Consider the following 13,413-nt stretch of genomic DNA (forward strand, 5'->3'; position numbering starts at 1 on the left):
GGAGGTGTGAGGGGAGGGGCGGTGTGTGGGGTGGGGAGGTGTGTGAGGTGGGGAGGTGTGTGGGGCGGGGAGGTGTGAGGGGAGGGGCGGTGTGTGGGGTGGGGGCGGCGCCTGCAGCTGCTTGAGCGCCTCGCCCTGCACTGGCCTCGCCCGCCACGCGGCGTTGGCAACCGCGGCGGAGTCGTAGAGCGGGCGGGCGCGCTGCAGCTCGATGAAGGCACCTCGCGCCTCCAGGTACTCCTTCAGAGATAGAGAGCCGGAGCTGCCGCCGCCAGGTACCCTGCCAAGGACAGGGCTGTGGCCCAAGTCCTGGCTGCGACCAGCCTCGGCGGCGGCGCCAACGAGCGGTGCCACCTTGCCGCCCCCCGCGCCGCCGCCCCCGGCGCTGCCACCCCCGGCGAAGGCGTCGCCTCCTCGCTTCGCCGGGGACGACAACACTCGGCCGCCTTGCGGCTCGCCGCCATCGGCGTCGCCGGCTGCACCGCCGCCGCTGTCGTCGCCGCTGTCGTCGCCGCTGTCGTCGCCGCTGCCGCCGCTGTCAGCCCCGCTGCTGTCGGGGGCACACTGCGGCAGAGCGGGCGGCGGAGACGCGCAGTCGCTTCGCGGTGCGGCCGACGACGCGGCTCCGGACGAGCCCGACTGCGGCCGCGGCGGCTGCGGCGGCTCGGGGGTGACGGCGCGCTCCGCCGGCGCGCGCCTCAGCCCAGCCTGCACAAGTGCCGGGTTCGGGTACCGTGGGGGTAGGGGAGTGTGGGTTCGGGTACCGTGGGGAAAGGGATGGGTTCGGGTATCGTGTGGGTAGGGGATGAGTCCGCCTTTCGCTCGAGCTCGCGCTTAAGCGAGTGGAGGCGCGGGACGACCGCCTTGAGCAGCTCTGCGGGCATGCGCACCTAATTAGCTCTGAATTCGCTCTGAATTCTCTTAATTGACCGCCTAAAGCAGCTCGGCGGGCATGCGCACCGCTGCGGCCTTGACCGGCGCCTCGGCCGCGAAGTCGATCGGCACGGCGCCGACGGCCTTGATCAGGCCCATCAGCTGCGGGACCAGCCTCTCTACGCATGCCATGGCGCGCGCCGCCTCGGCCTCCGCCTCCGCATCCCCGCCGGAGCAGCGCTCTGCCTAGAAGGTTCCTAGAAGGTTCCTAGAAGGTTCCTCCGCCTCCGCGTCCCCGCCGGAGCAGCGCTCTGCCGCCGCCGGTGTGCCGAGCGAGACGACGAGCTCCTCGAAGCGACGAAACTCGACGCGGAGGGTCGCGACAGTCACCTGAGGAAGGTTCCGAGAAGCTTCGGGGGGAGGAGGAGCGCCACGCCTCCCACGGCAACGGCGCCATCCGCAGCCTGCAGCTGCGCGTATGTGCTCGCAAAGGCCGACGTCTCCGCCGCCGCCCGCACCTCCGCAAACTCCTGCCTCGCGATCCAGCGGCGGAGCAGCTCGGCGCAGCCGTCGCACAGTCGCGCCGGAGGGCCCTGTCTCGCACCGCCGCCGCCGCCGCCGCCGCCGCCGCTACCGCCGCCGCTACCGCCGCCGCTGCTGCTGCTGCCGGGCAGCGGCCACGGGCGCTTGGACGAGCACGTGGCGCAGACGACCTAGGAAGTGTCCAGGAGGTGTCCAGGAAGTGTCCAGGAAGGCGCTTGGACGAGCACGAGGCGCAGACGACCTTTGCGCACAGGCGGCACTGCTTGCGGCTGCGGGAGGTGAGGCCGCTGATGCCTCCGAAGACCTCGGAGGGGAGGGGCTTCCGGCACCTAGAAGGTTCCTAGCAGGTTCCTAGAAGGTTCCTAGAGTGTCTAGGATGTCTCTAGGACGTGTCTAGGACGTGTCTAGGACGTGTCTCTAGGTGTTGTCTAGGCCGTGTCTCTAGGGTGCTCGCACGAGGCGAGGCCGCAGACGGAGGCGGCGGCGACGCGCCGCTCGTCGGGGTGATCCTCGAGCACGCCGGCCAACTGCCGGGGGGAGGGGGGGGGAGGGGAGGGGGGGGACGAGAGGGGAGCTGGTGGTGTGTGGGTATGGGTGGGTCCGGAAGGCGTGTGTCACAGGAGCCGGACTCGGGAGGCGTCCAGGATGTGTCTAGGAGGTGGTCTAGGAGGTGGCTGGAGGTGGCTGGAGGTGGCTGGGAGGTGTCTGGGAGGTGTCTGGGAGGTGTCTGGAGATGTCTGGAGGTGGCTGGGAGGTGTCTGGGAGGTGGCTGGGAGGTGGCTGGGAAGTGTCTGGGAAGTGTCTGGGAAGTGTCTACGAAGTCGCCTCTCTGAGCCGGACCCCCTCCTTGCCGCTCACGCTAAGCGAGGCGTAGCCGCGCGCCGCCGCCTCCACGCGCGCCTCCGCCTCCGCCGCGTGCGGCGCGCGCTTCGCCAGGAAGAGCTCCGTTCGGTCCCGCGCTACGACAGGGTGCGCGGGCGGCGCGGGCGGCGCCAGCGCCACGGGCGGAGGCTCGCGGCCGGGGTCGGCGTAGCGAGAGCCGGCGTCGACCACCTTGAGGACCTTGGTCACGTCGGCCGCGGTGTGCGCGCGGCCCGACGCGGCGAAGCAGCCTCCGCACACGCGGCAGAGCTCGCCGCCGTCGGATGGTTGTGCGTCCGGCCCGAGCCGCATGCGGAAGGCCGAGTGCTCGGCGCAGAAGACGAGGCCGCAGCGGCGGCAGTGGTGGCGGCGCACCCTCCACGAGTCGAACTGCCGGCCGCAGTCGGGCTGAGCGCAGTGCGTCGTCTTTGCGTCCGAGATCCAGTGCGCTCGAGTCACCGTAGACGGCGCGGCGGACTGCGGTGCCACCGAGCCCGCCGTGGAGATGGTGGAGGAGAGGCTGCTGGCCGCGGTGGAGGCTCGGCTGGCGGCGGAGGAGAGGTAGTCGTACATATGCGAACGGTGTAGTGGCAGCAAAGTGGGCGTCCACCGCTCTCACCCTGCAGGGCCCGCGCGCGCGCTAGAGCAGTCCAGGCTGGGGAACGTAAAAGAATTCCAGCCCGGCGATTCTTTGCGAGTGATGAGTGAGTGACCAAAATTCTGCCTCTCGATGCCCGCGAACCCTCTTCCACGCAACGGCGCTTGCTGATGCCCGCCCGTTCTCGCGCGCAGCTCGAAGTGCCTCGGGTACGAGTACGCCGAGGTCGGCAGCTATCGCCGGTGCGCTGCAAGCACTGCACTGGGGCCAAGCTCGCACCGCGCGCACGCAGCCTTGCCCGCACGCGCGGCTCTTGTGAGACTAGGTGCGAGCTGCACGCTGCGACGCTCGTCGCCACAGCGCCCGGAGTGAAGGGCTACGTGTGCTGGACCAAGCAGACTCCAGCGCGTCCCTGAGAGAAAGAAAACACGGCGCCGCTCCTACTCGCCATATTCGTCTCGGTTTCTCGTTTCTTGTGGTAAAGATACACCGTCCTCTGACATGGTGGAATGCCGACGCGGCCCTGCTGCGGAGGCGGCTCTGCGGTGGCGGCGTGGCGGCGGCGGAATCAATCGCCATGAACGCCGTCAGCCCCAGCTTGCTCGCTGACCTGCGCCGGGGCGACCTGACCTCGCTGCGCGCCATCCTGTTCGGGCGGACGCGCGGCCCGGCGCTCACGGCCCTGCTCGACGCGCGGCTCGAGGCTGAGAGCCAGTTCACGCTGCTGACCTACGCCGCTTGGCACGGGCATGCCGACGCGGTGCGGCTGCTGCTCGAGAGCGGTGCGAGCGTGGGGGCGACGGCTGGCGGCGGCTGCTCCGCGCTGTTCGCCGCGTGCCAAGAGGGCCAGCTCGATTGCGTTCGGCTGCTCCTCGGCGCCAGCGCGGCGGTCAACCAAGCCGACGGTGGCGGCGCCACGCCGCTGTACATCGCTTGCCAGAAGGGCCACCTCGAGTGCGCCCAGCTGCTCCTCGAGGCCAGCGCGGCGGTCGACCAAGCCAAGAACAACGGTGCCACGCCGCTGTACATCGCGTGCGGGGAGGGCCAGCTCGAGTGCGTGCGGCTGCTCCTCGGCGCCAACGCGTCGGTCAACCAAGCCGAGGACGACGGCGCCACGCCGCTGTACATCGCTTGCCAGAAGGGCCACCTCGAGTGCGCCCAGCTGCTTCTCGAGGCCAGCGCCGCGGTCAACCAAGCCAACGTCAACGGCGCCACGCCGCTGTACGTCGCGTGCTGGAAGGGCCAGCTCGAGATCGTTCAGCTGCTCCTCGAGGCTGACGCGGCGGTCGACCAGGCCGAGAATGGCGGCGCCACGCCGCTGTACATCGCGTGCCAGCAGGGCCACCTCGAGTGCGTCCAGCTGATCCTCGGCGCCAGCGCGGCGGTTGACCAGGCCAAGAATGACGGCACCACGCCGCTGAGCGTTGCGAGCCACGCTGGCCAGATTGATTGCGTCCGTCTGATGCTCGCCGCCGGCGCTGCGGTGAACCAAGCAGACACTGACGGCTTCACACCGCTGGTCGTCGCGTGCCAGGAGGGCCAGCTCGAGTGCGCCCAGCTGCTTCTCGAGGCGCGTGCGGCAGTCAACCAAGCCGAGGAGAATGGCGCCACGCCGCTGTACGTCACGTGCCAGCAGGGCCACCTTGAGTGCGCCCAGCTGCTCCTCGGCGCCGGCGCGGCGGTCAACCAAGCCAAGGACGACGGCGCCACGCCGCTGTTCACTGCCTGCGAGAAGGGCCACTTCGAGTGCGTTCGGCTGCTCCTCGGCGCCGACGCGGCAGTAAACCAAGCCAGGAATAGCGGCTGGACGCCGCTGATCAACGCGTGCTCCCATGGCCACCCCAACGTCGTGCGCTGCCTGCTGCGGGCGGGCGCGGCGGTCAACCAAGCCGCAGACCATGGTGTCACGCCGCTGTTCATCGCGTGCCAGAACGGCCAGCTCGAGTGTGCCCAGCTGCTTCTCGGCGCCAGCGCGGCGGTCAACCAAGCCGCGGACGACGGCGCCACGCCGCTGTTCATGGCGTGCTGGAAGGGCCACCTCGAGTGCATTTGGCTGCTCCTCGATGCCAGCGCGGCGGTCAACCAAGCCAAGGCGGACGGCGCCACGCCGCTGTTCGTCGCGTGCCAGAAGGGCCACCTCGAGTGCGTGCGGCTGCTCCTCGAGGCCAGCGCGGCCGTCAACCAAGCCAGGGAGGACGGCGCCACGCCGCTGCACATTGCGTGCCACCAGGGCCACCCCTCCATCGTGCTCTGCCTGCTGCGGGCGGGCGCTGACACAGCGGCGCGCACTCCGGACGGGCGAACGGCGCTGCAGCTGGCCAAGGAGAAGGGCCACACCGAGTGTGAGCGCGCCTTTGAGGCGGCGGCGAGGGAGGCGAAGAGAGCGGAGATTGAGGCGAAGGTGGCGAGGGCGGTGGCCGAGAGGGCAGTGGCCGAGAGGGTGGAGGCCGAGAGGGCGGCCGAGGAGACTGCGGCGGCGCTGCTGGCGGAGGAGGAGTCGGAGAAGTGCCCCGAGGAGAAGAAGACGGCCAAGAAGAGGGGCAAGAAGAAGAAGCAGGGCGGCGGGGGCGGCGCTGGGCCGTCGCAAGAGGCCGAGGCGCCGGCAGAGGAGGCGGCGGAGGACGCGGTGGCGGCGGCGGAGGAGGCGGAGCTTGCGGCGGCGCTCGAGGAGAGCGCGAGGCTGGAGGACGAGAGGCGGGCGGCGGAGGCGCAAGGGCCGTCGTCGGCTGCAGAGGCGCCGGCTCCGAGGGAGGAGGAGCCGCCGGCCGACTTCATCTGCCCGATCACGACCGAGCTCATGAGCGACCCGGTGATGGCGGCGGACGGGCATTCGTACGAGCGGTCGGCGATCGAGCGCTGGCTCGCGACCAAGTCGACGAGCCCGATGACGGGCGAGGCGCTCGTGCACAGCTTCCTCGCCCCCAACCACACGCTGCGCCGGATGATCCGGGAGTGGGAAGAGGCGAACGCACGCTGAAGAGCGCGGCGCTTGCGCCGCCCGCCACCGTCGGCCGTCGGCAGCGGCTCACACCGTCCCACCCGGTGGGACAGGGCCGGAGCAGGTCCAGGTGGGGACTGCTGAGACTACGCGCCCTGAGAGGACAGCGATCTCGTTGTGCATGGAACAAAAGCGAGAGTCGGCGCCCGTGCGGTTTCTTTTTGCGACGAATTTTATTTTTCTTTTTTGCACAGGTCACGGCGCGGTGCGTGCCTCGCTGGTTTTCCCGGGTTCGCATGCACGGTCGGGAGCGACGAGCAGCGCCCTCGGAGCCGGCTGCGGACGGCAAGCCTTACTCGAAGAAGAAGCTGAAGCCAAAGAAGGTTCGAGCGGCTGACGTGCTCGGGCCAGCGCAGCCGAGCCGGAGGCAGGACAAGGTCGAGGCAGCGGAGCCAGCCGTCGTAGCAGCGCCAGCGCAGGAGTGCGATGGCGCACCCATGAGTAAAAAGGAGGCGCGGAGGAAGGCACGCGAGGCGGCGGCCGCCGTGGCGGCGGAGGAGGCGGCCCGTGCAAAGGCGGCTCGCGACGAGGCCGCCTCCGCAGCCGTCGAGGCTGCAGACAGGCTTCGGGCGGCGCTGAACGCGGCCTCGGACGAGCAGGGCTCCTCCTCCTCAGCTGAGGAGGAGGAGGAGGAGGAGGAGGCTGGCGGCGCGCCTTGCAATGCCTTCTCCGGCCTGCTCCTCGGCGGGAGCGACGGCGACGAGACGAGCAGCGGCGAGGAGGAGGGCGAGGAGGACGGCGGTGCCGCCGTGCGGGCTGGCGGCCGCGTGCCTGCCGTCGCCGCGGCCGCGCCTCCGCAGCGCGACACCACGGTCGAGGAGGCGCTCGCTGAGGCGAACGCTGTCGCGGCCAAGCAAGAGGAGGCGGCAGCGCAGCGGCGGGCGAGAGCCGTCCAGGCGCCAGAGGCGGCAGCGGGCGAGGAGGGCGCTCGCCCGCCGCCGTGGCCGGTGATGGCGATGGAGGCGGTCGAGGCGGCGGCGCGGAGAGGAGACGGCGAGGGCGGAGGGGCGAGCCTCGCTTGGGTGAAGGGGTACATTGCCGCGCGCTGGTTCAGCACGACGGCCGCGACCGCGGCGGGCAGGCCGCTCGAGGAGGGCTGCAAGGTTGGCCAGGCGGCCGCCGACGACCCGGGCGCGGTGCGGCCGTGGAACGCCGGCGGTCCGTACCGCGGCAAGTTCGAGACGGCGCGGAGACGGCGAGTGCGCGGGGCGGAGACGCGGCCGAGACTTTGTCACTCGGCGTCGGCATGTGGCGTATAGGCTGTTGGGGTGCGAGGAGGCGACGCGCGCCTCGACAAGGCGCTGGCGCAGGCGGTTCTGTCGGAGGTGCCGCCCGCACGACCGCAGGCGCCTCTTCCCTGAACCTCTTCTGAACTGTCCTTTTGGGCCGTTCCTTAGGAGCTGCTGCCGCCCGACCGGAAAGGCCGCTACCGACTCGCTCAGCGGCCGGAGCGGGAGGGCACGCCGGAAGGGAGGCCGGCGACGGGCGATATGAGACCGCTCACTGCGGAGGAGAGGGAGGAGGTGCGGCGGCAGCTGCGCGCCACGCTGGAGGAGCGAAAGGCGAGCCGGGAGGGCCGCGTGTGACCTCGGTGTTTCAGCTTGAATCCGTTCGGTGTCCTCTGTCTCTGAAACCCCTAGTGAAAACCACGTGTACGACCGCGGTTCGTACGGTAAAGCCGTACACACAATTATCATATGAGAGCACCTGCTATGACCGCCTATGGAGCTACAGAGCCCAAGGTGTGTGCGTGGCCGCTCACAGTTAGGATATGGCGGGCTTAGCACACATGCAGGCTGGATGCAGGAACCCAAATCCGCGAGCGCAAAGACGCCCACTGATCTGTCTACTAGTACTACCTTTCACGTGACTGGCATGGCATACACGGGCTGGAGGCTGTGGAGCGCGACTGTCGCACCGCCGCCGCCCCCTCCAACAAGGCCGCTGCCCTCCCCAAACGGAGGCTGCATGCAGCCCTGGGCTCTGTGGCCGCCGCCGTTGAGATGGCCGGAGTAGTGGCCGTCATCGGGAGCCCCGAGCAGGAAGGTGCCCCACAGCGAGTGGTTGGCCCACGGCTTGCAAAACATCCTGTCCTCCATGAAGACGCCGTCAGGCACGATGGAGAGCACGCGCTGGTAGTGGGTGAGCCTGGCAACATGGTTGCCGTCGAACCACTGCTGCACGGGCGTCAGCCTCGTTAGGACGCCTCCGCCCTTCTCCTGCGCGTACGAGACGTTGCTCGCGCGTCCCATCCTTCGATGTGCCTTGCACACCACCTTGGAGTTCCTGACGTGGCACCGGTTGATGCCGACGGAGAAGTGGACCTTCTCTACGCGCGGCTCCGTCTCCATCAGCGCCAAAAGAGCGAACAGGTCGAATTTTCTCTTCACTGGCATGTCGTTTTGCAGGACGGCGACGAAGGGGGTGCTCACGCCAGCCATACCGGCCCTTATGGAGCCGGATAGGCAGGCACGGTGAGGCAGCTCAATCACCTGAGCCCCGTGCGGCAGCTCGCCGCTCGCCTTGTCGATGGACTGGCGTTTGTACGCGGCGTAGGCGGCCGCGTCGGCCTCCTTCGAGCAGTGCGGTGCCAGCCTGAGGCCGGGGCTGATCGATGCACCTGAAGGAGGGTGGCACTCCTTTTGAGAGCATGGAGGGGACAGAGCACGAGGGTGTGCACCCATAGCGTCTTCAGTCACTGGTCGGGCTGTTCTCAGTAATTAACCAACGCCAGCGCACCGTCAAACACGAGCCGAACGCGTTCGGCGAGCAAAGGAAGGATTCGCAGCGAGGCGAGGGTGATGGAGAGGAACCCGTAAGCCATGTGCGGGCCAGGTGCGTCAGTCACGATGGTGGTGATGTTGGAGTTCCTGCTCGTGCTGTTTGCGTCGGTCAGGCGCGATGGCGCCGAGAGACTGAGTGCGCGCCGGCGCTTCCACCGTCGTGACGAGGGCTTTACCCACGTCGGCGGCTGCTGGGTCAGCGGGGTGAGTTCGAGCAGGACGAGCATGCGGCGCTTGCGCACGGGCGATGGGCTTGACTATGGACGTCGGCTACGCCCGTCCCCCGACTAACAGTTCGCGCGACAATAAGGAATTTAAACAAAACAACTCTCTCTCACAGCAGACAGGCTCGACACAGGTGCGAACTGGCGCGTGCTAGTACTATCACCGGCACACCATAATAAGGAATTCAAGCACGACCCTGGACGAAGCCGTGCTACTCGAGTAGAGGAGGTCCGGGGCATGGGGAGGGAGCAGCTAGTCCACGAATACCGCCGCCTCTGCATCACCGGTTTCCGTCTGACCACGGGCAGAGGAGTGCAGTCAGTAACCGCAGGAGAAGTACTACATCAGCCAGCCGGTCGGCTGGCACTTGCTCTACGCGACCGACGATCCCCCGGGGCTCAAAATCTGGGGCTTTTCGTCGCTCAGATTCCTCACAGGGGTCAAGATCGAGTACCGCGGGGAACTCACCTCGTACTGCGATACGTACGAGACGAACCATGACGCTTGCACGAGTTGCGGCAAGCGGCCCGGCTGGACACCAACTGATGGCTGGGCTTGCCCCGAACTCGGATGTCTGGAGTGCAGGGATTCAGAAGGCACTATGTCATGGCATCCCTGCGCCTTCGACCATGGCGGTGCTGGGTTCTGCGACAGCACTCCGCATGCTCAATGCCCAAACAACCAGTGTGAGCAGATTAGGAAAGACCCCTGGACCGGCTTGCCCTGTGATCCGGAGCGCGCCTGCGACGATTCGGATCCGGACCATGATGGACCATGCGAAGGGGGCCAAAATCGGGCACTTTGCCCGTACTATGATTGCAAGGACACGCCGAAGTCGCGCGAGTTTGAACTTGACTCCGGAAAAGTCACAATGGAATACCATTTGCAAACATTTGTTAGAATAACGGGCAGTTCTAACCCAAACGACGGGAGGAATAATGGTGCCTACGTGAAGATCACCACCGACAACTATGGCGGCAACGCGTACGGCCACTGCGTCTACCAGCCAATCTGCAAGAGCGCATGGGTAGACATTTCAGGTGCCCGGCCCAACACACCTGCATATAATGACTATTCTACGTGCTACGCCGCGGGCCATGGAGATGGGGGAGAGAGTAGAAGGTGCTTCTCCAACAAGTGCAGACCATGCGTCCCCAAGTCCGTGCATGCCGACTCAAAGGATAACTGCCAGAAAACTCCAACTCCATCGACGACCGGCGACGACGTGGAAGGAGCGCTGTCCAGGGCCGAGGGATATTGGACTAATCGTGACGGCGGAGAACATTACGGAGACGCAGGCACATGGGAGTTTGAGAGGGTCCGCCCCTATTGGGATATTTGCGCCTTGCGGCCTGATGACGACTTTTGCAAAGCATGGAGCATTGGCTTGCCCATTCCCGCACCGTACTTAGAGTAGAATTGCAGTGCACCCGCCCGGCGCTCCGCGCCATCCCTGGTCTGGCCGGTTCTTTCGCGGGTGTCGCTGGCCTCCGGGTCTGACTCCGAGACCGGGGTTCGGGTTCTAACGCGCTCTAGACGCTTCCTCGAGCCTCAAGGGTGATGGGGGTGGTGGGAGGTGTACAGGAGGGGGTCTGCGGCACCAGGATATTTTACTTGAGATCATTTTTGGAGGCGCGCCCGCCAGGCCCGTCCCCACTTTCGCTAGAAGGCGACGGCCGCTCATGAAGTGGGCGAGGTGGGCAAATCCCTGCTTGGTGCCTATGTAGTCGCGCGGCATGATCCACGACACAAAATGAGACGTGTACTTGTTATGTTGACGCCTCGTTCCTTTGTTGGTCCCGCTGCAAGTGTAAACCTCGTGTCCCCACCCTGGCGGAATATAGACAAGGTCGCCCGGGTACTGCGTGAGCGGCTTCACTGCCTCTGCTTCACGTGCGGCTTCAATGCGCGGGTACTTGAGCTCATAAAACGACCAGATTTTGGCGCTGCCGTCGCCTCGCTTCCCAATCATGTAATTGAACACGCCCATTACGTGAAAGTGGCCTTCTGTTTTGTTTCCTTCGGGCAGACACCCAAATGTGGCACTGTCGTTGACATGGAGAGCTTGTGCCAGATCACGCTCCACGCCCGTGGGATTGCCAAACATTTGTGTCCTCACCGTCTGTGCCTGACGAAGCATCTCTTCGTCTGCAAGGTCAAGCATTGTGTGTACTCCCTTGGTGAAAGTGGCATTTGCTTTGTCGTGTAGCGTCTCCTCGATGTTCTTTGGCATAAACTGCCCGAAGTGAGCGCAGTCGAACACCGTCGGCACACTGGGTAGCGAGTTGATATCAGAGCCTGTCGAGGACTGGGGCTCCACTCGAGGTCATGTTCATAGATTCCAAAGCATTGTTAATAGCAAAGGGGGGAAAAGGTACCCTCGACCCTCACGCCTGCAACCCTCGCGCGACAGCACACCACTGCTCCGCACGAGACACCGTTGCAGGACCAACCCCAAAACGCGACAGCGCACACAATAGGGAGGGTGGGTGGGGAAGCAAAACAGGCCGTGTGGGGTGTGGGTGTCACGAGGACAGACGTCCACGAAGACGGTGGACGGACGCAAACTCCTTATCCGATTCACTCACGGCTGTCCTACTGGTTATATAGAAAGTCGGCCGTCTGCGAGCCCCCGGCTCGCCGACGGCGAGAGAGATGCCACGAGGGGTCGCGGTGGCGTCCATCGCCAGGCTCCCTAGCTCAACCGACGACCCTTCGGGATCGACGGCCGATCGTCATGAGCCTGTCGAGGACTGGGGCTCCACTCGAGGTCATGTTCATAGATTCCAAAGCATTGTTAATAGCAAAGGGGGGAAAAGGTACCCTCGACCCTCACGCCTGCAACCCTCGCGCGACAGCACACCACTGCTCCGCACGAGACACCGTTGCAGGACCAACCCCCATCGCCATCCATCGTAGAACATGATCTCGAGCCCTGCCCCACAGCCCCTCAGCCACTACACCATCATAGTCACTCGCGCGAGCCGCTCGATGCGCGAGGCGAGATCGAGGCCGGCGTAGTGCTGCTGCATCGACCTCTCTCGCTCCTGCTCGTTCCAGCCGAAGATGCAGTCGATGTCTGTGATGGTAGCGCCCGTGATATCAATCCTGCCCGTGTCAGCGCCGGCGCCCGCCAGTGCGTCCGCTTGCATGGGGTGGTCCAACGGCGATGAGCCACCGGGGTTGCCCGCGTCAGCGCCGCTCAACGCCTGCGCTGTCACATCCTGAGCGACCTTAGCAACCGCGCTGGTGCCGACACCCGCAAGAGCTACACCCTCCGCGACTCGAGGGGGCTCCTCTGCGACAGGCGCTTGCGCCGCGGCCGTGTCATCCCCACTCTTCTGACGCTTCTTGTGCTGCCTGCCACGCGCCTGCTGACACCTCCCACACAGCACCAGCTCGCCGGCGACTGGCGCGCGCGGCACGCAGTGGACAGCAGACACGTTGCCGTCCACTTGGACGTCGAAAACACGGCCTGGTACGTTTGCGTAGTCGAAGCGAAGCGACGTCGCACTGTCAGCGGCTTGGATAGCCTTCCAGGGGCGCCCATAGCTCTCCGTTGCCTCGCATTCGGCACACTTGGCGCCCAGCAGGGGGATGGGATACGGAGTCATCGCTCGCGGCTCCAGACTCCCTGCTCTGCTCTGCTCAACTCTGCTCAGGTCTGTTCGGGCTTTTTTTTTCAGTGAGCGGCGCGGGCCCCCATGGCAGCTACGCGCGCTCTTCGCGTAGGAAGGGTGGGAGGGAGGGAGGGTGGGGGTGCGGGGGAGGGAGGGAGGGAGGGAGGGTAAGAAATATAAGCCACTCACTCACACGATCGAGTAGTGTAAAGGAGAACCGATTAACTCAAACTCATCACAATTCCACATCTTCGCCACCTCTAACAATTGTGTCGACGCCACATCACACAGCGCGACACTCTTCACCCGAAAACGCTGCTTGTACCACACCCATGTGTGTCTCGATGTCATGTGTATGCGCTAATAGACGTTCGAGAATGGCTTGCAACGATGCTACGTCGTCGTCGTTGATCGGGGAAGGTATGCCCTCATCATTAAGTTGTGTGATGATGAGGGAGTCGAACTTGAACACGTTCACGTGAATACCAACACTGGTGCAGTAGGACCGCGCCAGGCATAGAAACTCATTCTCCCAATATTGGAGGATTTTGGAGACGTAAGATCCGCCCTCGTTACCCCTGTCTGTCTTACGAATGTCCCAAGCCTGCTTGTAGACATCGATGGTTGTTGCCAATTGGATGAGCCAGGCTCGAATCTTTTTGACGCAGTCGTCAAATAAGGCAAGCTGTGGACAACTCTTCCCAGGTGCCCACTTGTACGGCTCTTTTCTGAAAATGGCAGCAAGGATAACCTGCTTAGGTTCATTGCTGCTACTCTTGTCTATCACGGGCATATTTGCTTTCACATTTCGCATAAAGTTTGCCTTGCGGTCACCCAGCATGTAAAAAAAAATATTCTTAGCTTCAAGCCCCCCTCCGAGACTGGAGACAGTCACACCCCAGTATCAGACCA

The 13,413-nt window shown here is 65.5% G+C and overlaps 5 protein-coding genes across 5 annotated transcripts in view; 2 read left to right on the plus strand and 3 right to left on the minus strand.

Moving 5' to 3' along the window:
- The window catches only part of EMIHUDRAFT_439220 (hypothetical protein), a 1,903-nt gene extending 503 nt beyond the window's left edge, over positions 1 to 1,400 (minus strand). The window contains exons 1-5 of the mRNA XM_005756806.1: positions 1,338 to 1,400; positions 1,189 to 1,263; positions 947 to 1,119; positions 816 to 876; positions 112 to 708 (exon numbers count right to left, since the gene is read on the minus strand). Of these exons, the coding sequence (XP_005756863.1) occupies positions 112 to 708; positions 816 to 876; positions 947 to 1,065 (777 nt within the window). The 5' untranslated portion in view covers positions 1,066 to 1,119; positions 1,189 to 1,263; positions 1,338 to 1,400. The remainder of the gene's footprint in view (positions 1 to 111; positions 709 to 815; positions 877 to 946; positions 1,120 to 1,188; positions 1,264 to 1,337) is intronic.
- Positions 1,401 to 3,045: 1,645 nt separating this feature from the next.
- EMIHUDRAFT_221261 (hypothetical protein) lies at positions 3,046 to 5,852 on the plus strand (the record flags this gene model as incomplete). The annotated part of the gene is made up of 2 exons (XM_005756807.1): positions 3,046 to 3,084; positions 5,610 to 5,852. The coding sequence occupies 2 exons, from the start codon at positions 3,046 to 3,048 to the stop codon at positions 5,850 to 5,852; spliced, it is 282 nt and encodes a 93-aa protein (XP_005756864.1).
- Positions 5,853 to 6,310: 458 nt separating this feature from the next.
- EMIHUDRAFT_107802 (hypothetical protein) lies at positions 6,311 to 7,459 on the plus strand (the record flags this gene model as incomplete). The annotated part of the gene is made up of 3 exons (XM_005756808.1): positions 6,311 to 7,072; positions 7,133 to 7,198; positions 7,271 to 7,459. 3 exons carry the CDS (start codon positions 6,311 to 6,313, stop codon positions 7,457 to 7,459), a joined length of 1,017 nt encoding a protein of 338 aa, XP_005756865.1.
- Positions 7,460 to 7,735: 276 nt separating this feature from the next.
- Positions 7,736 to 8,697, minus strand: EMIHUDRAFT_221263 (hypothetical protein; the record flags this gene model as incomplete). Its single annotated transcript, XM_005756809.1, has 2 exons — positions 7,736 to 8,493; positions 8,613 to 8,697. The coding sequence occupies 2 exons, from the start codon at positions 8,695 to 8,697 to the stop codon at positions 7,736 to 7,738; spliced, it is 843 nt and encodes a 280-aa protein (XP_005756866.1).
- Positions 8,698 to 10,413: 1,716 nt separating this feature from the next.
- Positions 10,414 to 11,045, minus strand: EMIHUDRAFT_221265 (hypothetical protein; the record flags this gene model as incomplete). Its single annotated transcript, XM_005756810.1, has 2 exons — positions 10,414 to 10,424; positions 10,496 to 11,045. The coding sequence occupies 2 exons, from the start codon at positions 11,043 to 11,045 to the stop codon at positions 10,414 to 10,416; spliced, it is 561 nt and encodes a 186-aa protein (XP_005756867.1).
- Between the last annotated feature and the right edge of the window lie 2,368 nt (positions 11,046 to 13,413).

The sequence above is a fragment of the Emiliania huxleyi genome (assembly GCF_000372725.1).
Source record: "Emiliania huxleyi CCMP1516 unplaced genomic scaffold EMIHUscaffold_95, whole genome shotgun sequence".
NCBI lineage: Eukaryota > Haptophyta > Isochrysidales > Noelaerhabdaceae > Emiliania > Emiliania huxleyi.